This window comes from Rana temporaria, chromosome 2, assembly GCF_905171775.1.
Source record: "Rana temporaria chromosome 2, aRanTem1.1, whole genome shotgun sequence".
In the NCBI taxonomy this organism is placed as follows: Eukaryota; Metazoa; Chordata; class Amphibia; order Anura; family Ranidae; genus Rana; species Rana temporaria.
Genome location: NC_053490.1, coordinates 347,026,741 through 347,050,635, shown reverse-complemented (window position 1 = coordinate 347,050,635; position 23,895 = coordinate 347,026,741). Strand labels below are relative to the sequence as shown.

At 45.2% G+C, this 23,895-nt stretch overlaps 1 protein-coding gene across 1 annotated transcript in view; it reads right to left on the bottom strand.

Annotated features, from left to right (window-relative positions):
• The window catches only part of PIK3C2B (phosphatidylinositol-4-phosphate 3-kinase catalytic subunit type 2 beta), a 1,746,470-nt gene that overhangs the window by 1,357,227 nt on the left and 365,348 nt on the right, over positions 1-23,895 (bottom strand). Inside the window, 1 exon segment of the mRNA XM_040339537.1 lies at positions 12,924-13,003. Coding sequence (XP_040195471.1) covers positions 12,924-13,003 — 80 coding nt within the window.

The window sequence follows — 23,895 nt, the reverse complement described above, 5'->3', positions numbered from 1 at the left end:
TGCGCAACAACTAAAAAAAGACTGCAAATTTTGAAAAAAAAAAAGTTTTTATTTTTTTCTGTTAATTTTTTTGTAAATAAGTTTTTCTCTTTCAATTACGGGCACTGATATGGCGGCACTGATGGGCACCGATGAGATGGCACTGATGGACATCGATGAGGTAGTACTGACGGGCACAGATGAGGTGGCATTGATTGGCGGCGCTGGTATGCGGCACTGATGGGCACTCATAGGCGGCACTGATGGGCACTCATGGGCGGCACTTATGGGTGGCACTGATGGATACTTACGGGTGGCACAGGTGGGCACTGATAGGTGGGCATTGTGCATGGATGGGCACTGTGGGGTGGCACTGATGGACACTGTGGGGTGGCACTGATGGACACTGTGGGGTGGCACTGATTTTCCCAGGTTGCCAGTCAGTGCCCATTTGTGGGCACTGATTGGCATCTTTTTTCTTTTTTTTTTAATGCTTTTTGTTTTTTTTTCCATATTTTTTTTTTTTTTTCCCCCCTGGTGGTCCAGGGTGGGCATCCCTGGTGGTCCAGTGTGGTGATCCGAGGGGGGGCTGCGCTGATAAACAATCAGCGCGAACGCCCCCTGTCAGGAGAGCCGCCGATCGGCTCTCCTATACTCGCGTCTGTCAGACGCGAGTGAGGAAGAGCCATCGGTGGCTCTTCCTGTTTACATCGTGATCAGCCGTGATTGGACACGGCTGATCACGTGGTAAAGAGTCTCCGTCTCCGTGAGAGACTCTTTACCGAGATCGGAGATGCAGGGTGTCAGACTGACACCCCGCATCACCGATCGCCGCGCTGCGTGCCCCCACAGGCGCGCGTGGCATGAAATCCTGCAGGACGTCCTGTCAGGATTGTGTAACCACTTCCCGGACGTAAATCGGCCATAGGCTGGGCGGGAAGTGGTTAATTTGCATAGTTTTTCTCTCACTTCCTGTTTGGCTATGGGGCAGGAAGTGAAGGCAAATCTCCCCAATTGGACACAGATAATACAAAATAAACTGACAGGGCCTCCCTCACTCACCCGAGGGCCCCATGCCACTAGGGGGCCCCATCCGGGTTGCCAGGCTCAGTAAAACCAGGGACAGTATGAAAAATCTGTGTTTTTTTTAGATCTGTCCCTGATATGTCCGAAAATGACATGCTTTTAATGTGAATATCCCAAGATTTTAGCTGCCCGCCTCTGCACTACCTCCTGGCGTGGTGGCCATCTGTAAGCCAGAGGGGCCCCATACTCTTCTATTGCCTGTAGGCCCCATGAGTTGTCAGTCCGCCCCTGGTTCTAGTTTAAGCACAAATTTCATAGAGTTTTATTGAGAGGCCTAAGAAAATATAACCATGCCAATAGGCCAGGATACAGCGTTGCTAATATGTATGAATGTGTGTGTTAGAGCACCCCACCCAATGTTAACTAAAAAATTATTAATTTGCAAATAAGTATTATCTGCTAATTTTTTGGAGATGTCTGCACCCCTGATAGTGAGAACATTTGTGAGGTGTCTTCACCCTTTCTAATTCAAATTCATTCACTTCCTGTCACATAGCCAAACAGGAAGTGAGGGTAAAACCTTACTAATATCTTTTCTTGGGGACACAGAGATCAATCTAAATAGTTTCCCATTATGTAAATTGCACTCTAGCATTTTGCTGTGTACACCTCAAATTATTAGGGATCTTGGACTTTGGGGTCCATTTACTAAAGGCAAATCCACTTTGCACTACAAGTGCAAAGCAAGGAAGAAAACAAAACAACTTTGCTTCTACATGATTGGATGTTAAAACCATCAGTGCTTCCTCTCTCATTTTCAGCAACTATGCTTGTACTGCAGAGTGGCTTTGCCTTTACTAAACCCCAAACTAAATAATCATTTGGGGCAGGGATCCTCAAACTACGGCCCTCCAGCTGTTGTAGAACTACACATCCCATGAGGCCTTGTAATGCACTGACATTCACAGACATGACTAGGCATGATGGGAATTGTAGTTCCTGAACAACTGGAGGGCCGTAGTTTGAAGACCCATGATTTGGGGTGTACACAGCAGTGCTGGAGTGCAATTTGCTTAATGGGGACACTAGTTAGATTGACCTGTGTCCCCAAGAAAAGACACTGGTAGGGTTTTAACCTCACTTCCTGTTCAGCTGTGTGACAGGAAGTGAAGCCAATTTTAAGAAAAGGGACACAAAGCTCAACCCAAAAAAAAAAAAACACAAGCAGGGGTTCTAACACTCACTTGGCTTCCCTCAAACACCCACAATTAGAATAGGATTGCCTTGCGCTAGATTTAAGCACAGTGCTGTAAATCAGCACTTCAAGCCTGTCCACCAATAGCAACCCCCCCCCCCCCACAGGCCATGTTTGCAGGTTTTCCTTCATCTTGCACATGTGCTTTAAAAGACAGTCTGGACAGCAATTCTTGATAAGAGAAATCCACAAAACATGTCCTGTCGGGGGTACTTGAGGGCTGAGGACCACTACAGTTAAAAGAAAATACTTACCAGTTTGTCTTTAAAGTCATGGGGAATAAACATGGCAAACATTTCATGATTACACACCAGGAAAGAAGCTTAGACAAAAATCACACCTAATTTGTTAGGCCCAAACCTATTTCAGCTGCAGCTGTCAAAATATGTTGCATGAAAAAGTAACAAAAAACAAACTTCAAAATTTTTAAGTAATTTTTATTGGTCAACAAAACAAGGAAAGAAAAAAAAAAACACACACACAAACAAAAATACATTTCAAAACTCAAAATAAACAGATTTAAAGTCGCAACATCTTCACAATTTTTTCATAAAATAAGGCCACAGAGACAAACACATCAAAGTGAACATCATTTAAAAATAAACAAAAACCATTGGCAAAATAAAAACCCATGCAACAAACCACATTTGTGTTCCGCAACAGCATTTCTGCCTGCCCCTATGAGGGCAGCTGAGGACTGATCGATGCACGGTTTTTATAACATGTGCTAGTAATGAAGCAATTGAAATCACATGAACAAATTGCAGTCTCTAGTGTGGGTGAGCTTACACCTGGTTAATTAACCCAACCCACGCTCTATGACCATCCAAGTGATTTTCACCTTTTAAAAAGAAAGGATTTTTTCTAAGTGTTTGAGCAGACTCAGTTCATCACACATGTAGGAACCAAGCTGCAATGGCATGAGTTTTTTTTTTTTTTTTCCCCTGATCTCATGCTTTCCAGCCTGGCCCGGTCATTGACCAGCAATATGGTCCGGGGCTCAAGTGGTTAAAAATGAACAAAACACTAAAGTTAGCCCAATTTTTGGTTATAATGTGAAAGATGTTACACCGAGTAAATAGATACCTTACATGTCACGCTTTACTATTGGAAACACTCCTGCAATGGGGCCAAAATTCATTCCGTGAATATCCCCATAGGCGACCTTTTTCTTTTTTTTCAGGTTACCAGTTTATAGTTACAAAGAAGGTCTAGTGGTAAAAGTATTTCTCTCGCTCTAACGCACGCGTCAATACCTCACATGTGTGGTTTGAACGATGTTTATATATGTGGGCGGGACTTGTGTAAGTCCCGCCCACATATGTAAACACCGTTCAAACCACACATGTGAGGTATTGACGCGTGCGTTAGAGCGAGAGCAATACTTTTACCACTAGACCTTCTTTGCAACTATAAACTGGTAACCTGAAAAAAAAAGCACTCTTGTCCCCATGTCGATAGGGACAAGAGCCTCTTCCCGACAACCCTGGCCGTTGGTTGTCGGGTATGCGGGCGGAGGGCTTATCAGAATCTGAGAGGCCCCTTTAATAAAGGGGCCCCCAGATTCCGGCCCCCCACCCTATGTGAATGAGTATGGGGTACATTGTACCCCTACCCATTCACCTGGGGAAAAAAAATGGAAAAAAATAATACACCACACACATTTAAAAATTAATTTATTAGTCAGCCGGGGGTCTTCTGCCGGGGCCCCCCACCACCACCCCATTAGGCCCCGGGCTTCGCCATCTTCTGCCGGAACCCCCTTCACCAGTGAGGCTCCTTGCCTTTGGGGGAGGGTCCCGGGCTTCGTCGGTTTCTGCGGAGGGGGTGCACTTGCACCCCACCCCCGTCTTCAGCGCCGTAATTCACCGGGACCCCCTTCACCAGTGAGGCTCCTGCCTTTGGGGGAGGGTCCCGGGCTTCGTCGGTTTCTGCGGGGGGGGTGCACTTGCAACCCACCCCCGTCTTCAGCGCCGTAATTCACCGGGACCCCCTTCACCAGTGAGGCTCCTGCCTTTGGGGGAGGGTCACGGGCTTCGTCGGTTTCTGCGGGGGGGTGCACTTGCACCCCACCCCCGTCTTCAGCGCCGTAATTCACCGGGACCCCCTTCACCAGTGAGGCTCCTGCCTTTGGGGGAGGGTCCCGGGCTTCGTCGGTTTCTGCGGGGGGGGGTGCACTTGCACCCCACCCCCGACTTCAGCGCCGTAATTTACCGGGACCCCCTTCACCAGTGATGCTCCTGCCTTTGGGGGAGGGTCCCGGGCTTCTACGGTGTTTTCCGCCGGGGGGCGACACCCGCGGGCTTCTGCGGTGCCTTCCGCTTCTGCCTGTCTCCTCCGCGGAGCACAGGGCTTGTCTCCGCTGTCTTCTCCCTTCTCTTCCATTCGATGTTGACACAACGAGGTCCGGCGCTGGAATGCCGTCTGAGCAGCGGGCATGGACTTATATAGGGCTATGCCACCATGTGACCTCAACCCATGTGACATCACATTCCCATCATGCCCAGGGAATGTGATGTCACATGGGTTGAGGTCACATGGTGGCATTACCCTATATAAGTCCATGCCCGCCGCTGACACGGCATGTCAGCGCGGAACCTCGTTGTGTCAACATCCAATGGAAGAGAAGGGAGAGGACAGCGCAGACAAGCCCTGTGCTCCCGGAGGAGACAGGCAGAAGAAGGAAGAGAGAAGAAAGAAGACGGAAGAAAGCCCTGGCTCCGCGGGGGAGCCAGGCAGAAGAGGGAGCAGAGAAGACAGAAGAGAAAAGACCGGGGAGTTGGCGCACCCCCGGCAGAAGACCAGGAAGACCGGAACCCTGGCGGAAGGCTCCGGAGAGGACCGAGGGATGGCGCCCTCCCCCGGCAGAAATCACCGAAGCCCAGGGTCCCGGCAGAAGATCGGGAGAGAAGAAACCCCCCCTTGTAAGAGAGCTAAAGAAGAAAGGGGGGGCTCCGGACCAGATTAATAAAATATTTTATTGTGTGGTGTTTTATTTTACTTTACACTTTCCCCCATGTGAATGGGTAGAGGTACGATGTACCCCATACTCATTCACATAGGGTGGGGGGCCGGTATCTGGGGGCCCCCTTATTAAAGGGAGCTCGCAGATTCCGATTAGCCCCGCCCGCATACCCCGACAACCAATGGCAAGGGTTGTCGGGAAGAGGCTCTTGTCCCTATCGATATGGGGGCAAGAGTGCTGTGGGGTGGGGGGGGCAGTGCCCCCCTCCCCCACAGCACACACTCCCCCATGTTGAGGGCATGCGGTCTGGTACGGCTCAGGAGGAGGGGGGGCGCTCGCTCGTCCCCACCCCCATTCCTGTCCGGGCCAGACCGCGTGCTTGGGATGAGGGCTTGGTTTGGATCGGGGGGGGGGGGCAACCCCGCGCCGAATCGGCGCGGGTTTAACCCCTCACGTTCCGGACCAAGCCTAAGAGCCCAATGTAGCCCTGAAGGGGGACCCGCGCCGATTTCAAGTTTGAAATTTGGCGCGGAGTTCCCCTTCATGGCTGAAAACAGCTCGGAGATTCCCGTGCGCCGCGTCACGCAGCGCATTCACGGGTACGCCGCTTGGTATTTACCAAGATTTTCACGGCGTACTGACAAGGCGCACGGGAAGCGCCAACATTTCTCTCTGCGCATGCCCAGTATGCAAATGAACCTCCCGAGGTTCAGGCGCACTGTGCAAGCGTACGGGGATCTGTTTTCAAAAAACACTTTCCCTTTCAATTCGGCCCGCCAAACACATTCAAACACATGTCACTTCACTTCCCCTGCATCCCCCCACCTCCCCCCTAATAAACTCCCGCCCAAACCCCCGCAATTTACATTTCAATGTGCCGTGCGCCAGGTCTGTACTGGTGCACAATGCACCCTCTCCTGGGCGCACGGAGCACATTAGTAACTAGGGAAATACACTGCACTAGCAGCGTATTTCTTTAGTAAATGACCAAACGGCTGCTACTCCTGCTTTTACTCCATGAGTCATGGAGTAAAGGCTTGGTAAATCAGCCCCAATGTGTAGTTACTTGAATGCTATAGCAGACAGTAATCCCCAGAGAGGAACTTCTGGCTCATATTACAGTAATCCCCAAAGATGGGAAAGATCCCACTTTTCCCCAAAGTTTCAGACCCATATCCCTTCTCAATGTGGATATAAAGATTTTAGCTAAAATCCTTGCGACCAGACTGAAACACTTAATCCCACTTATTGTTCACCCGGACCAGACAGGGTTCATCACGGACCAAGAGGCTAGAGACAATTCAATCAGGGCAATCCACCTTATCCACTTCTCCTGATTCGCGCCCCCCCCCATCTGAACCTGTCCACCGATGCGGAAAAGGCCTTCGACCATGTGGACTGGACTTATTTACGCGCTGTGTTTACAAGCTGCATGTTAGGGTGGTCCTGTGGCCCCTCCAGTCCGGAAAATCGACTGGCTCCAGCCCCAGAGTATCCAAAAAGTGTGGGAGGTCATCTTTGGTGCGCAGGTAAAAGGGGAATCCCCAGCGATAGGGCAGGCATGCTTTTTGGACAGCTTCCAGCAGGGCTCGGAGGGCTCTGAATTGCATGAGGGTACGCCTGGAGATGCCCTGATAGAAGTAAAGGTGGGCCCCGTCAAAGTACCGCTACCCATGCATTTTTTGCATGATCCGGTCTTTCAGCGTATATTTGTGGAGCTTACAAATGACATCTCTGGGGTTATCCACATCTTGGGAGGGTGGTCTAAGGGCTCTATGGGCACAATTGATCTCAATGGGTGCAGTAGCAGGCAGACCTAGATATGTCCTCCAGGGTGGGAACACTGGGCCATATTCTGAGTAGAGTTACGACGGAGTATCTCAGGAAACTCCGTTGTATCTCTCTTTTTTGACCCGCGTATCTATGCGAGTGATTCCTAGAATCATTTCCGCATAGATACGCTGAAGATCCGACATGTGTAAGTCACTTACACTGTCGGATCTTAAATGTAATTTGCCGCCGGCCGCTAGGTGGCGTTTACGTTCAGGTCTCATTTGTTTATGCAAATTAGCCTGATACGCCGATTTCCGAACGAATTCGCATCGCGTAGCCGTCGCTTACGTCGTTTGCGTAAACTTACCCCTGCTATATGAGGGGTAAGTTTACGCAAGTCCGCCGTATCCATGTTAAGTATGGCGTCGGGTCCGCGTCGTCTTTTCCCGTCGGGTATGTTGTTTTCCTAAGTCGTTCTTGAATACGACTTTACGTCAATGACGCACACGTCGGCGTCATTGACGTTTTCCGCCAAGAACTGGAGCATGCGCACTGGGTTATTTTTAGCCCGGCGCATGCGCAGTTCGATCGAAACGGGGGCGCGCTTAATTTAAATACAAGCCGCCCCCTTTGAAATACGCGGGGATACGCCGGGCCTTTTACACTACGCCTCCGCAAACTACGGAGCAAGTGCTTGAGGAATACGGCACTTGCTCCAGTAAGTTGCGGCGGCGTAGTGTAAATAGCTTACGCGAGGCCGCCGCAGATTATTGGAGAATGTGGCCCAATGTCTTTAGGAGCTGTGGCTTCCCGCAAGCCGCGTATGCGGATGTTTCTCAAAGGTTTTTATTGAACAAAAGTATAAACACAAACAAACAGCACCAAAGCACAAGAATTTCACTCAGTCAGTGTGGCGCAGCATACATATATATACTTAAATGCAGAAGTATACCCATTTCACTCCTCCAGTAGTCGTCTCACATTTTCCCAGTACATGCCGCCACCCCCAATCCATGGTACATTTTAGCATACTCTAGCCATTAGTCAATTTATCAAAACATAGAAATGTGCCCTCCCTGTACAGCCTTAAAATAGGCAGCCATACACCAGGTCTATCGGGGCCAGACCGAGGACATTCAGCCACAGGGCTCACAATTTATCAAATTTAGAGCTGGTCCCTCTATGTTGATATACAACTTTTTCCAACCTAAGTGTAACTCCCATCTGCTTGATCCACTCCTGCACCATGGGTGGTTCAATGTCTTTCCAGTGCCTCAGGATCATCAAGCGAGCCTGAAATAGGGCTCTACCAATGGCCTGCCTAGAGATATCCTCCACCAGGAGGCTGTCACTTATCCCCAGCAGACAGGTTTTGGGGTCCAGAGGTATCTGAACCTAAAAAGTCCCATTAAGAACATGACCTTTGTCCAGTACAAGTGTAGTTTCGGGCATCGCCACAGCAGGTGAATAAGATCACCATGATCTCTACAGCACCTGGCACAGGTTGGATCAACACCCAGCCCCATTTGTGCTAGTCTAGCCAGCGTGTAGTGTATCCTTAGAAGGATATAGAGCTGTGAAAGTCTGTGCAACACATTCAGGGAGCACGTGGGGACCGCCTGCAGGGCTTTCTCCCACTGCCCATCCTCAAACGCTCCCACATCTTGTTCCCACCGGGACACTGCCTTCAGAGGGGCACCCGGTAGGAAGAGATTCGGGAGCATGGCATAACAACAGGATATAAACCCCTTATATGTATTCACCTCAAATAGGTAGTTGAAGACCAATGGCGAGTCCAAGGACCAAACACCTGCGGACCTCTGTGCATCCACCACATGTCTAAGCTGCAGGTAGTAAAAATGCATAGAAGTCGGGCCGGCAGTCCGAAGTCTGCGCTGAGCTCCTGGAAGGATCTAAGTCTGCCCGCCCTAATCACATGAGTCAAAAGGGAGACACCATATTGTTTCCACTTTAGGCCATAAGGTAATTTAGCGAGTTCCCGGTAGTATTGATTATCCCAGATAGGACTATATTTAGTAAACCCTGTCACCCCCTGCAGCATCCTGACCTTGTTCCAAATCTTCTGCATGAGAACGTACGTGGGAAAAAGTTTATTAGACTAAGGCCCCTTTCACACGGGGCGGATCAGTAATGATCCGCCCCGTAAACCTCCGCTTGCTCAGCGGGGATCGCTCCGTTGATCCCCGCTGAGCCGACGGATGACAGGGCGGTCCCTGCACACTGTGCAGGGACCGCCCTGTCTTTTCTCCGCTCTCCCCTATGGGTGGATCGGATGAACACGGACCGTCTGTCTGTGTTCATTCGATCCGCCAGACGGATGGAAAAGTAGGTTTTTCCTCCGTCACACTTTGGCGGATCAGATGTCAGCGGGCATGTCACCGCTGACATCCGCGGCTCCATAGAGGAGCACGGAGCGCCCGTTCATGTCCGCATAAAAAACTGGCAGGCGGACCTGAACGGGCCGCCCGTGTGAAAGAGCCATTAGAGCACCTTAGGGCCTCCAACCGCTCTGCCACCTCCCCCCCAGTGGTGAAGCTGAGTAGCCGGACTGAAGAGTCCCGCAAATATAGTTCCAGGTCCTGTTCAGGGCCACGTATGCGGATGTTTACTCGCCTGCTGCGGTTCTCAAAGTCATCTAACTGACACAGCTGACAAATCTCAATTTTCTGATCCTGGGAGCTGCATCTGTCCTAAAGCACGGAGATGGCAGACAGGACTTCATCAAGCCTCTGCTCCATGGTTTCCATCCTAGCCCCCAAGTGGTTAGTGTCAGCCTTAAGCTGGGCTATGTCTTCCCTGAAGGCTTTCTCCACCCTGCCAGTAAATCTTTCCAAATCGTCCCTGGTGGGGAGGGTCCAAATATGGTGCTTTATGTCTCCATCTCCCATGAAATCAGTCATGTCAGGGCCCTGATCATGAGAGGCAGTGGAACTCAGAAACACTGGAGGGGCAGAGTCACTCACCATCCTTGGAGATGGGATCTGGGAGGCAACAAGCTGTTGCTGCCGAGCTGCAGCTCTCCGAGCAGCTTTGGCTGCTTTTGTCATTTTTGGCGTCTGTGCCATTTTGGAGGCCTCGGGGCCCGATCCCGTTAAAGGAGGCCTCCAGCTGCTCCTGCCGGGTTCCGTCCGTGATATCTCCCCTCGGGGCTTATGTAATTACGGTGGTGGACGAGGAGCTGAGGAGACGCACGTCCTCACTCCTCCATAGCTAAGCCACGCCCCCACTAAAACTTTTTAAGATGGCCATTCTTGAGGACCTCACATGCAGTAAATGTAGCTGGGATCATGTGGACTTGATTTATTTACAATGGAGGCGTCTCAAACTCCATATCTACTGGGAGGGAATTGTGCATACCTTCATGCCCTGATCCAACTAGATCCTAAGCATTGTATATGTGGTATACTTGACACCCTCTAACTACCCACGAGTGCAAGGGTGGCAACAGCAAGGGCATTGCTGTAGGCACGTAAGGGAAGTCAGCAGATCCCCATAGCCATAGGGAATGGCAGCAACACATGGGTGACACTCTTAGACTGGAGAAATAGATCTATCAACACAGGGGTTGCCCACATAAATTTGAAGAATTTTGGGGCCCATGGTTGGATGCCCCAAGCCTATGATCAATTGATCTGGCGATGGATAGGTACCTCTATGGACCAATGTATACTCAAAGCTATTATGTCATTATTTATATATCTCTTTGCCTAACCCACCAGGGCTTAAAGTGCAAAGTGGAAGTTGCTCTTGTTTGCTGCCTCCCCCCCATCCTCTTTAACAAATGACACAAAGCACAGTGATGCTTGCACATGCACAGTGGGAAACTGGCTTTGAAGCCGCAAGGCTTTACTTTCGGTACCCCTTAGTTAAGATGCTGGCGCCTGAAAGTCGCTAACTACAGTATTTGTCGCTTCTGACTTTAAATTTTTGGGGGAGAGACTGGAGCTTTTCCCTTGCTGTCTCAATACTGTGAGTGTTGATCATACCCTATTTTCATATTACTGTATTGTACACTACTATGGAGTAACAGGAGACATAACTGCTTCATTTATGCTCTTGTGTACTATGGTATTGCTCTGGAATGGTCCGTTCTACACTCATTGCCACTTTATTAGCTACACCTTGCTAGGACTGGGTTGGACCCCCTTTTGCCTTCAGAACTGCCTTAATTCTGTGTGTCATATATTTAACATGGTGTTGGAAACATTCCTCTAAGATTCTTGTTCGTGTTGCCATGATAGCATCACGCAGTTGCTGCAGATGTGTCAGCTGCACATTCATGATGTGAATCTCCATTTCCACCACATCCCAAATATTGGATAGAGATATGGTGACAGTGAACTCATTGTCATGTTCAAGAAACCAGCTTGAGATTATTTGAACTTTGTGACATTGTGCATTATCCTGCTGGAAGTAGCCATCAGAAGATGGCTACACTGTAGTCATAAAGGGATGGACATGGTCAGCTACAATACTTAGGTAGGCCATGGCATTTAAACGATGCTCAATGGGTACTAATGGGCCCAAAGTGTGGCAAGAAAATATACCCAACATGGTTGCACCATCACCAGCCTGAACAGTTGATACAAGGCAGGATGGATTCATGCTTTCATGTGATTTACGCAAAATTCTGACCCTACCATCTGAATATCACAGCTGAAACTCCTTAAACCAGGCAACGTATTTTCAGTCATTGATTGTCCAATTCTGGTGAACCTTTGTGAATTGTAGCCTAATTTTCCTGTTCTTAGCCGACAGGTGTGGCACCCGGTGTGGTTTTCTGCTGCTGTAGCCCATCTGCTTCAAGGTTCAATGTGTTGTGTATTTAGAGATGGTATTCTGCATACCTTTTTTTTGTAAAAAGTGGTTATTTAAGTTATGGATGTCTTTCTATAGTCTCAAACCAGTCTGCCCATTCTCCTCTTACATCTGACACCAACAAGGCATTTTCATCGACAATTCTCTGTAAACCCTAGAGATGGTTGTGCATGGAAATCCCAGTAGATCAGTGCTTTATGAAATACTGTATATACTCGAGTATAAGCCGAGTTTTTCAGCACTTTTTTTGTGCTGTAAATGCCCCCCTTGGCTTATACTCGAGTCACCTTTTGCGCCTGATCTCCTGGATTTTGGGGATCAAGTAAAGGCCGGCCGTAGGTCCCCTGGACCCCAAACTTGGCACACATGTAGCCCCACTCTTCCTCTACAAGTTGTACAAATCTTGTTGTCTGGTGGACCTATGGCCGGGGAGCACCAATTTTTCAAAGCTGGGCACCCCTTCCATAGACTCCCATGTTAAATTGTAATTGCTCCGGTGAATTTGGGGACCCAGTAATGGCCGGTCGTAGGTCCTCTAGACCCAGAACTTGGTACACGAGTAGCCCCACTCTTCCTCTACAAGTGTGCAAAGTTTGTTATCTGGGGGATTTACGACCGGAGAGCACCAATTTTTTAAACCAGGCAACCCTTCCATAGACTACCATGTTAAATGTCAATCTAGTCATGGGCACAGTGAGGCTTGGGCACAGTGAGGCATGCACATGGACACAGTGAGGCAAAGTGAGGCACAGTGAGGCATGCAGATGGGCACCCTAGGTTTATACCCGAGTCAATAAGTTTTCCCATTTTTTGGTGGTAAACTTAGGTGCCTCGGCTTATATTCGGGTCGGCTTAAACTCCAGTATATACGGTACTCTGACCAGTCTCGTCTGGCACCAACAACCATGCCACGTTCGAAGTAATTTAAATCCCCATTTTTCCCCCATTCTGATGCTCGGTTTGAACTTCAGCAAGCTGTCTTCACCACGTCTAGATGCTTAAAGGGATAACCTAATGTCACATTACCATTAAAAAAACTATGCTTAAGTTGTAAAATGTTTCATATTCCTGCTTTTGATCTGGTACCTGGTGATTGTCTGCTTGACAGGTCTCTCCTGAAGATGCACATGATGATTCAGAGTAGAAGGGCTTTTTATGTCATTGACCTGGGAAAAGAAACATTTTATTTATATATAAATGTACAAGTTTCAAGGCTGTAAGTTTTTTTTTTTCCATAAACAGTTATCTAAAAACGAAATTTGCAATGGTTAAAGTAATTGTAAGGTCCCATCATTTTCATATTTACATGTTTTACAAGCGATACAAGCTAGTGCATTGTAAATGCATTGCGCCTTCTAGATGCATTTTACAAAATACCATTTAACTGTTTAACCACCACAATACTGGGCACTTTTGCCCCCTTCCTTCCCAGACCAATTTTCAGCTTTCAGTGCCCTCGCACTTTGAATGACAATTACTCAGTCATGCTACACTGTACCTAAACAAAAATGTTATCATTTTGTTCACACAAATAGAGCTTTCTTTTGGTGGGTTTTATTCACAGCTGGGTTTTCTATTGTTTGCAATACAAGCGACAAAAGAGTGAAAAGCGTGAAAAATATATTTTCTACTTTAAAAAAAAAAAAAAAGAAATCACAAAATCTAATTTTGGCATAAATTGAGGCCAGAATGTATTCTGATACAGGTCTTTGGTTAAAGAATAAAAATAAAAAAATAATCCTGATAAGTGTATGATAATAGGTTTGTGTGAAAGTAAGTATCTACAAGCTATGCTACGTATCACTAAAAATGTATCAATCCTGATGTACTGATTGCCTATCTAATTTCTTGAGGCCCTAAAATTTCAGGACAGTACAAATATCCCTCAAATGACACCCTTTTGTCAATATGACAGTCCAATGTATTTAGTAATAAGCATAGTGAGTTTTTTGAAGTTGCTGTTTTTCCCACAATTGTTTGGAAAATTAAGATTTTTTTCCCCCCCACAAAATTTTCATATTATCAAGTTATTTTCCACACATGGCATAGGAAAACTTGCAATTACACCCCAAAATATATTCTGCTACTCCTCCTTAGTATGGAGATACCACATGGGTGAGACTTTTCCACAGCCTTGTCACGTACAGAGGCCCAAACATCCAAGTAGCACCATCAGGCCCTATCACATTTTTGAAGGTCCTTGACCAGAACAATGGAATTGCCCACAAAACTACCCTATTTTGGAAAGTAAACACCCCAACTCATAATGAGTTTACCTGTGCTTTTAGCAGGCAGGGATACTGTCCCAGTGCAGGCAAAGCATTGGTACATACAGCCAAAAGGAATTGTCCAGGCAGCAGGCAGAGATATGCCAAAGTATTGGGCCAGGCAGTAGGCAAGAACATAAGGTCCATGGGCATTGCCAGGTCAGGTGGCAGGCAGAGGCATGGCCAGTTCAGGTGGCAGCAGGCAGCACTATAAGGCTTAGAGCCTCGGTCAGGTAAGACCTGAGGACAGGGGTAGAGGCTTCTCCCCACCCAAATCTCTTTGAAGCCTCCGATACTCCAGACCCTAATCGGAGAAAACAAAAACCTAGAGAAAATCCACTCAGAAAATATATTCTGGAGCCCCTCACATATGTGAGACTGCTGTGTTGTCTTAAATCCCACTAATACAGTGGTAGGTAGGGCAAACTATCAGTTCATGAGGCAGGCAAAAAGTATGGTCATTTAACAGGCCGTGGTCAATGCACGTGGAAGGCAGAGGCATAGTTGATAAACAGTCCGGGTCATACACCAAAATAATATAAGATTCTGTATTCTTGTTCCTATTAAACATTCCATACTTAGCACACATACAAGTCTTGTCTCGTTGTGTGTTACAAGGCAGTTAAAATATCTGGTATCTATGTCGAGACTATGGGAAGCAGTATCTGACGGAAGCATTCGGTCTGAGTGCGGGGACCTTCCGTGACAGTGTGCACTTGGAAAAATAACACACTTGGAAAAATAACATATGAATTTAACAGGGCTAGCTGGATCAAATAAATGGTGACTTTCTTATACAAAAGCAGTGATCTCCCGGTGGTCAAATAGGGCAGCATCATCTGGCCATTCATATCCACCCCCCAATGGATAGGTTATATTCATGTACACATTTTGGCTTCTGAACGGGACCTCGTCTTACCTGAAGTTCTGCCAAGGTGTCATGTATCGTAGAAAGGATGTAGATGCCTCTTATCTCTTCACTTTAGGGCTAGTACCTCTTCATTCTGCATACTGCACCCCCCCCCCCACCCCCGTTTAAATTTTGTGGTGACCAATCTCTGTGGGAAACCCTTGCGGTTGGACCGTGCTGTCCCACATGCCACAGTCTTCTTCAGGTAGAGATGGCTGAAAAAGTGGGAGACTTGTGTAGAAATTATGTACATATACAATAGGTGGTAACCCTTCCCCCGAACAGCTCAATTAGTTGCCAGACAATTTTACCCCTTGCCCATTTGAAATCATAAGTATAACCCGTGGCCCTGTTGCATGCCTTATTTGGCCCATTTACTAGGAAGGCATTGCTTGATGCCAAGTCTTCCGGTGAAGTGGACTAGAGATTTATCCACACAAATATTTATATTGGGGGTAAACATTTGCTTGAAGCTAGAACTAAAAAAACGTTTTAATAATTTGTCATAATCAGGATGATTTTGAGGGAGGAGCTGGGCATTATTATTGAAATGTAAAAGCCAAAATGTTTATTTCATAACGGGTTCTGGGCATCAAAGAAGAGTAAACTGGCATATGATGGATAGGTTGAGTAGACCAGTAGGCATGGAGTATTTTTATTTATTTTTTGGTCTGTCCCATGTCCAGGGTTAGTCCAGGGAAAGTTTTTTATTTTTCCACGGTGAGGGGTTTCCAAACAGAAGGGTGGGCATAGGAAAAAATCGGGATTGCTGGCAATATGTTGGCTGGCGTACATATTACACTGCTCTACAAAGTATTTCAGCAGATCACCCATGAAAAACCAATGGAAATAATACATTTGGGTTACATTTTCTGTTTGTATCTGAGAGCATGGCTGCACTCTAAAGCCCCATACACACGGTCACACTTTTTGCCAACCAACTTCAAAATCTGCAAGTTTTCCAATTTGTCTGACCGTGTGTATGCTCCATCGGACCAACTTTTTCGGGTTTCATCCAACAAAAAGTTGGGTCTGCAAACGGACCAACTTTTCGGCAACACAAGTCTGATGGTGCCTTGTCTGACTGTGTGTACAGCAATCCAACCAACTTTTGGACAAAGTGCAAATATGCATGCTTAGAACCAATGTTAAAAGCAACAAACAATAGCAGAAGTTAACCAAAGGGTGGCGGTAAAGAGCAGAAAATAGCAAAAAAAACACGTGATGTTAGGAAAGTTTTAGAAAAGTTTGCAGAAAAGTCTGACTGTGTGTATGCTATGGGTGTGGCCGGACAAATCAATTAGGAAAAAAATCCAAGGGAAATTTTGTTGGATGTCTGACTGTGTGTATGAGCCTTTAGGGGGAAATTACAGGTTCTGCTGAAGTAGTGGGCAGCCATGTAGGATGCAATAGAATATCTGGGAGGCTAGTATGGGCCCTGCCTCATTGTGAATGCCCCATTACTAGTATCTGGGAAAGTCGCCCTGCTTGTGCCTGTCACTGTACAAGGACTTGCAGAACTTCAGTTGTATGCCTGTCTATTATCTTGGAGTGCTGCACTGCTGGTGGATGTCACAAGATTTATTGCGCTGCTGGTAGATGCCTCAGGATTTTTGTGCTGCTTTCTACTGGCTCGCCAAGACATACTCTGAAGTATATGGAAAGCCTCCTCGCTGATGAATCATTTTTAAGCTATGTTGACAGATCACTGGGACAGATGTGCTCCGATAATCACTGGGACAGAATTTTACGGGGCTATGTCATGCGGATGATCTCTGGTAACTATCCCTGCTCTGCACTGATGGGCACTGATGGGCACTGATAAGCTGCACTGGTTGGCACTGGTGAGACCGCACTGATGGGCACTGATAAGCTGCACTGGTGAGACCACACTAAGATTAGTATTGTGGTAATATTGAAATTTTTCAAGATTTACATACAATTAGGAGGGTTCCACCATTATTGTGTTATTGATTAGTAAGTTAGCGCTGCCCTTATTTGTTTTTTTCTAATGCAGACATTTACTTGTGTCACATGCCAAAGTAAAGCAACATGTCCTGGCTCTTTCTTTCTGTGGTGCAGCTAGGGATGTGCTCACATACACCATACCAGCACTGATTGCTGTTAGAAAGATCTGAAAGTGGCAGCACGAGGAGGAATAATTCCAAAACTGAATTATAGCAGAGTACAGTGTGTATAATATATAATTATGGGCATGTGTCTACAGTTCAGTAATGATTATATAAAACAAGTAAAGGCAATATGTTCATCTCTGTTTTGCATTCTTCGGGTTGTAAAAAACACATTTTTTTTAAAATGTCATTTAAAATGATCGTGTGTGGGCTTCAGAGCATTTTTCAGGTTCTGAAAATGGACAAAATTTTTTTTTTGAACATGCTCTATTTTTGTCGTTTTTTCGGCACCACTGTGCCAGTTAGGAGGAGAATATTATATATTGCAATTTGCTGCTTGTAAAGTTGGACAGCTGAGCTATTGCTGGAAAAATATATGTGTGTGTAACAGTTTATGTTATATAATCTTCCGACTTCTTCACTTTGTATGGAACTGGAAGTCTCTCACTCTCAGGCATACCAGTCCATTATGCCCAGCAGCCCATATACATATAGCCTAGTTAGAGAATGTACATATTTTTGTATTGCAATACATCTGCGTTGTGGGCGGCCATATTTTGATGAAAACAACCTATACAGTAACCCTGCATTCTGAGCGCAGCACACTCCTGATCCCTGCATTCTGAGCGCAGCACACTCCTGTGCCCTGCATTCTGAGCGCAGCGCACTCTTGACCCCTGCATTCTGAGCGCAATGCACCCCCGATCACAGCCTGTGCCACACCACTGTGCCATTTAGGAGGAGATTATATATTGCAGTTTGCTGCTTGTAAAGTTGGACAGTTGAGCTGAGCTATTGCTGGAAAAATATGTGTGTGTGTAACAGTTTATGTGGCACTGCTGCTGTTACCTGTGGTTCTTCAGCGATAGGCCCAAGGCAGGCACTGGCAACGTATTCTCTCTCGTCTCAGCCACTGCACGTCACGCACCTGTGGGAGGAGCTGGCGCCGCGCCGGCAGGATTGGCATAGGCATAGCAACATACATTTACACAGGCAGGCATTGCAACACAGGGGGAAAGTCAAGTCAGTGCCATCTTAAGAGCATTACAGGCCCCTGGGCAATACAGTGCACTGTGACCAGTAAATTCATTCATCAGTGACCATGACCAGTGCAGGACATTAATACATAAGTTACTATGACCAGTGCAAGACATTTACCCCCCTGCCACATATTAAAAAAAATCAGTCATCACAGTTAATAATCTTCACACTGCATCATGCCATACGGAATGCAATTGGAAGATTTTTTTAATATACAGCATGGCGGCGGGGGGGGGGGGGGGGGTTAAATGTTCTGCACTGGTCATAGTAACTCGTATTAATGTCCTGCACCGACGTTAATACATGAGTTACTATGACCACTGACCAGTGCACCCTCCTGGCATTTTAAGGGTATATATACAAAGAAAAATGTGAAGGTTTTTGTTGCCAATCCCCTTAAAGTGTTAGTTGTTTGGCTGCCTTTGGTGGCTTTTCAGCCAAGAAACTAGTATTTTCAAAAGGGAAGTCAGTAAAAGCAGGCTGGCTTTGCAGTGCAGTAATGCAACACACATTGGCGCACTTTGCACGTATTAATGTTTGCACTGACATTTTTTTTAATGGCTCCCCAATGCACTAAAGTTACACACCTGCATTGTAGCACACCACAATGCATGGTAATACACTACAGGGTGTTGTATTGCACTGCTTCAGAAAACAGTGCAGATGCATTGCCATCAAAATTAGACATGTGCAGGATGAAAAAATTTGTTTTGTTTTGTTATTTAATTAAATTTGTTAAGTTCGTTGCATTCATTACATTCGTTTTCGGGATTCATTTCGTATTCGAAAAAAATACTACCGCATTTGAAAAAACTCTACCGCATTCGAAATAATTTTAACGCATTCGAAAACAAATCTACCGAATTGGAAAAAAATTATCAAATTCGAAATAATGCTACCACATTTAAACAAAACTATATATAACCATTTCCTGAAATTCATATAGAATGGAATTAAATTTGAATAGAAAAGATTAAAATAGAATCGAAAATACTAGAAAAGAATAGTATAGAAAAACAATAGCACATAACAGAATTTTTTTTTTATATATACCTATATATATAGATATATATATATTTATTTATTTATTTATCTACAACATCTTCTGAAATTCGACTTTCGTATAGAATGAAATCGAATTCCATTAGAAAAGATTAGAATAGAAAATAAAAGAAAAGAAAAGCATAAGAAAAACAATAGAACAGAATAGAAAAAAATATAATATATTCTATTCTAATCTTTTCTAATATATTATATATATATATATATATATATATATATATATATATATATATATATATATATATATATATATATATATATATATATACACACACACATACACACACATTTTTTTTCTATTCTGTTCTATTGTTGTTTTCTATTCTAGTCTATTCAATTAGAATTCGATTTTATTCTATTTATTTATATTTTTATATATTTATATATATATATATATATATATATAACCATTTTCAGAAATTCTAATTATGAAATTCTAATTACGTATAGAATGAATTAGAATAAAATAATGGAAAATAATAGAAAAGAATAGCATAGAAAAACAATAGAACAGAAAAAAAATATATATATATATTATATTTTATTCTATTCTGTTCTATTGTTTTTCTAGTTTATTAACTTTTCTATTATTTTCTATTCTATTCTTTTCTATTCCAATTCGATTTCATTCTATATGAAATTCTAATTTTGGAAAACGGTTATATGTAAAAATAAAAAATCGAATGTGGTAGTTTTTTCTAATTCGGTAGATTTTTTTCAAATGCGGTAGAATTTTTTCAAATGCAGTAGATTTTTTCTAATCGAATTAAATTTTTTCAAATTTGATCGACTTTTTCAAATTCTAATATGAAGCTAATCTTTTATAATCGTTTCTATTCAAATTCAATTTCATTCAATAAGAAATTCGAATTTCGTATAAAATGAATTCAAATTAGAATAGAAAAGATTATAATGGAATAGAAAAGAGAAACAAGAGACTGCTTAGCGCCGCTGCCTGCCCTCTGTACAGAGCGTGTGTGTGAGGAAAATCTGTGAGGAGAATTGTGCTGCGCGCCGTTCAGGAAGCCAACACTAGAGGCCAAAACCCCACACTAAAATGGCCACCAAACGCCTCAGAGAAAAAAAGGGCGCAGTCACGACAAAATGGCCGCCAATGGGAAAATGTAATAGAAAAAGCAAGCATACTAATAATGGCGTCGGCGCCACCAAAACCCCTGTTAGTCTTACCGGTAACGTTATTTCCTAGAACCTTCCAGGACAGCTACTTGATGATTGGCTCTGCCCTCTACAGGTAACACAAATCAGATACAATTTAAAAGGCCCCTCCCTTTCCTCTGACCCTCAGTTGTTTAGAAGATCAAGTAAACCTCCACCAAAGTGCATTTGGCAGAGGAAAAAACAAAAAAAAAAAAAAAAACACACCACCATCAGGCGAAAGAAAAATAGGGTAGGAATATAGACGCTGTCCTGGATATACCATTACCGGTAAGACCAACGGGGGTTTTCCCCCCTCACCTTCCAGGACAGCTACTTGAGAGGATAGGCAAGATAATATACCTTAGGGAGGGACAACAGCCTGAAGCACTTTCCTACCAAAGGAGAGGTCCTGGCTGGAAAGCATCTGAACTCTATAATGTTTGACAAATGCATGAGAGGAGGACCAGATGGCAGCTTTAGAAATTTCTTCCCATGATGCCCCCGCTCTTTCTGCCCATGACGTAGCCATGGATCTTGTTGAATGAGCCCTAATTCTAGAAGGACGACTACGACCTGACACTTTGTAAGCTTCACAAATAGTTTCCCTAATCCATCTAGCGATAGAGCTTTTGGACGCTCAACCAACCACAGTTACCAGACCTAGGAAAAACAAAAAACGTGTCGGTGCTCCTGAAGGGTCTGGAAACACAAAACAACTGAAGGTCAGAGGAAAGGGGACTTCCGAGGCAGAGCACCCACCCAAAAAAAACGGGCCTGACACCCTACATTCCCCCACCGGGACCCGGAGTCCACCCACAGGTCCGCCCCGGTCGCAGCGAGTCCTTTAGAGCAGAAGGGGAAATGTGACAGAGCAGGGAAAAGGAGGATAGGAGAACCCCCTAATCCCAAGAATGCCCAGCTGTTCCAACCCATTGAGAGAGGAGAAACCGTATTTACATGTGAGGACCCACTGGTGCGTTTCTGACAGGTCTACAACCGAGTTGGAGTAGCTGTCGGCCCGGTCCACTGTGAGTGGGACAGCAAACAGCCCAGTCATATGTGGACCCTGGAGCAAAAAGTCCACCGGCCACCCCTGGAGCCATGGGGTATGTCGTGGCCGACCCAGCGTGTAGCTAAAGTCGGCTCACGCTCTATGGCCGGACTGGGTAGACTACAAGGATCTATAATATCCAGCCTGTCACCCAGCTGGCAGTTGATAGAAAAATCTCAAAAATAAAATAAAACAAAAAACATTTCTTCAGGGCACTGGGCCCAAAGGGAGCCACGTCCTCCTCTGCTAGGCAGGAAAAAAACTGAGGCTGCATGCTGCAGGGCGGAGGGTTATGTCCAGAGGGACCGCTCCCTGGGCGGGGCTGTTTCTAACATGTTCTGTCTAGTCCTCACCTATGAACAGGAACATAACCCATAAGGATAAATGTTATGCACTTGGGGGCCAAGAATATGCATGCATCATACAAAATAGGGGGAGTACAACTGGAGGGATCCGTAGTGGAGAAGGATATGGGGGTTTTGGTAGATCATAAGCTCAATAATGGCATGCAATGCCAAGCTGTGGTTTCCAAAGCGAGCAAAGTCCTTTCTTGTATTAAGAGAGGTATGGACTCCAGAGAGAGAGAGATACAATTTTGCACCTGTACAAATCTGGCATTCATAGGGTGCAGAACCGCTTTAAAAGACCCCCCTGTGTGCCCCCAGCCTCAGCGGTATTCCTGGGGTATGCGAAGGGGCAGCTCCCAAAAGAAAAGCAGGCAAAAAGGCTGCAAAACCGGACATCGCAGGCAAGGCTGCAGCCTCGCCTAAACATCCTGCCCAGATGGAGAACCAGGCCGACGATTCGGAGCGGCTGCCGGCCATGGCGGCCGATTTTCAGGCCATAATGCAGGCCATCACTGCCCTGACAGACAAAGTGGACCACATTCAGACCCATGTGGAGTTTATCAGGAAGGACTTTGATACACTCAGGGGTCGCATGACTGAAGTGGAGCAGAGGGCCTCTAAAGCTGAAGACACAGTACGTGACCAGGGGGCTGATATGCATGTATTGAAAACTAAAGTTAGAGCACTGGAGGCCTGAGTCAAGGACGCCGAGAATCGCAACAGATGTTACAACTTGCGAGAACTGGGTCTTCCGGAGGGGGCTGAGGGTACAGATCCCACCACCTTTGCTGAACGTTTGCTGCAACTTAAACAAAAATAGTGACGTTTCTGGCCTTCTTTCACTATCCCGGCGCTCAGGAATTCCCAGGATTCAAATAACTTAATTTAAAATAAATATACTGTATAAAATAGTATTACCACTAAAATAATCATAAATAAATTATATTATATACATATATATATATATATATATATACATTTCAGCAGCCGCTTTAAAATATATAGATATGTAAATAAAAAATAGTAAAATAACAAGTCTATTCAAGTCCTGTGGTTTACTAAAGCAGCGATAATTATCACTCCACTCAGTGTGACCAATCTTTTCTTATAGTATAGTTCATAAGAAGTATAAAATTGAAGGAATATATCCAAGTGTCCCCAGAAGTGCTTCTAAACTATATGGTGCTCTTCAATCCAAACAGCTTCCACCGTGTGTCTCACACCCTTTCGGGTTTGTACTCACCACAAGGCTGAGTTTAGTAGGCACTGACAAGCAGTATATTCACTCCTCTCCCATAACAGCACTGAACTCGATCTCCCAGACTGGCTCTCTGGATATCCTCAGAAGTTCCAGGTTTATAGAAGAGAATAAAGCTCACAATAGTGTAATTCTGTTTCTCTTGTTTATTTCTAAAACTTTCACGACATCCACAGAATCGACACAGTGCCGCTTGTTATACAATAGGTGTTAAGTATGTAAGCAAGTAAATGCTGGTCGCGTCCACCGCAAACCAACACACAGCTACTTCCTTGTGACTGGAACGCACCTGAAACGCACAGCGTTGCTAGATCACTTCCTGATACCGCAAGCTCACCCTGACGTTTCGTCCTTTTGACTTGTTCTGAGGACTTGACCTCACGGCACGGTATCAGAGATTTTATAGGATGGTAGTAGAGCCAGAGTATGAACCCCTCCAGTCCCAGCCCATATTAACCACATAATCGGGGAGAACTTGAGCTGCTATTTCACTGGGGACATGCCAAACTCTCACTCCATTACTCCTACTATTCTTTTAAACACATTTATAGGAAGCAGATATTAAATAGCATAACTATCTACATATAGCAGCCAATTAATTCAAATGATCATATCAAAGTGTGTCCTCATAAATTGACACATTAATAGTCAATACAAGCAATATATATATATATATATATATATATATATATATATATATATATATATATATATATATATATATATATATATATACAGGGCTTTTTTTCAGGGGGAACTTGGGGGAACTCAGTTCCACCACCTTTGGCTCAGACCCTTTGGTGCCTGCTCACCACAATCACTTGTAAACACA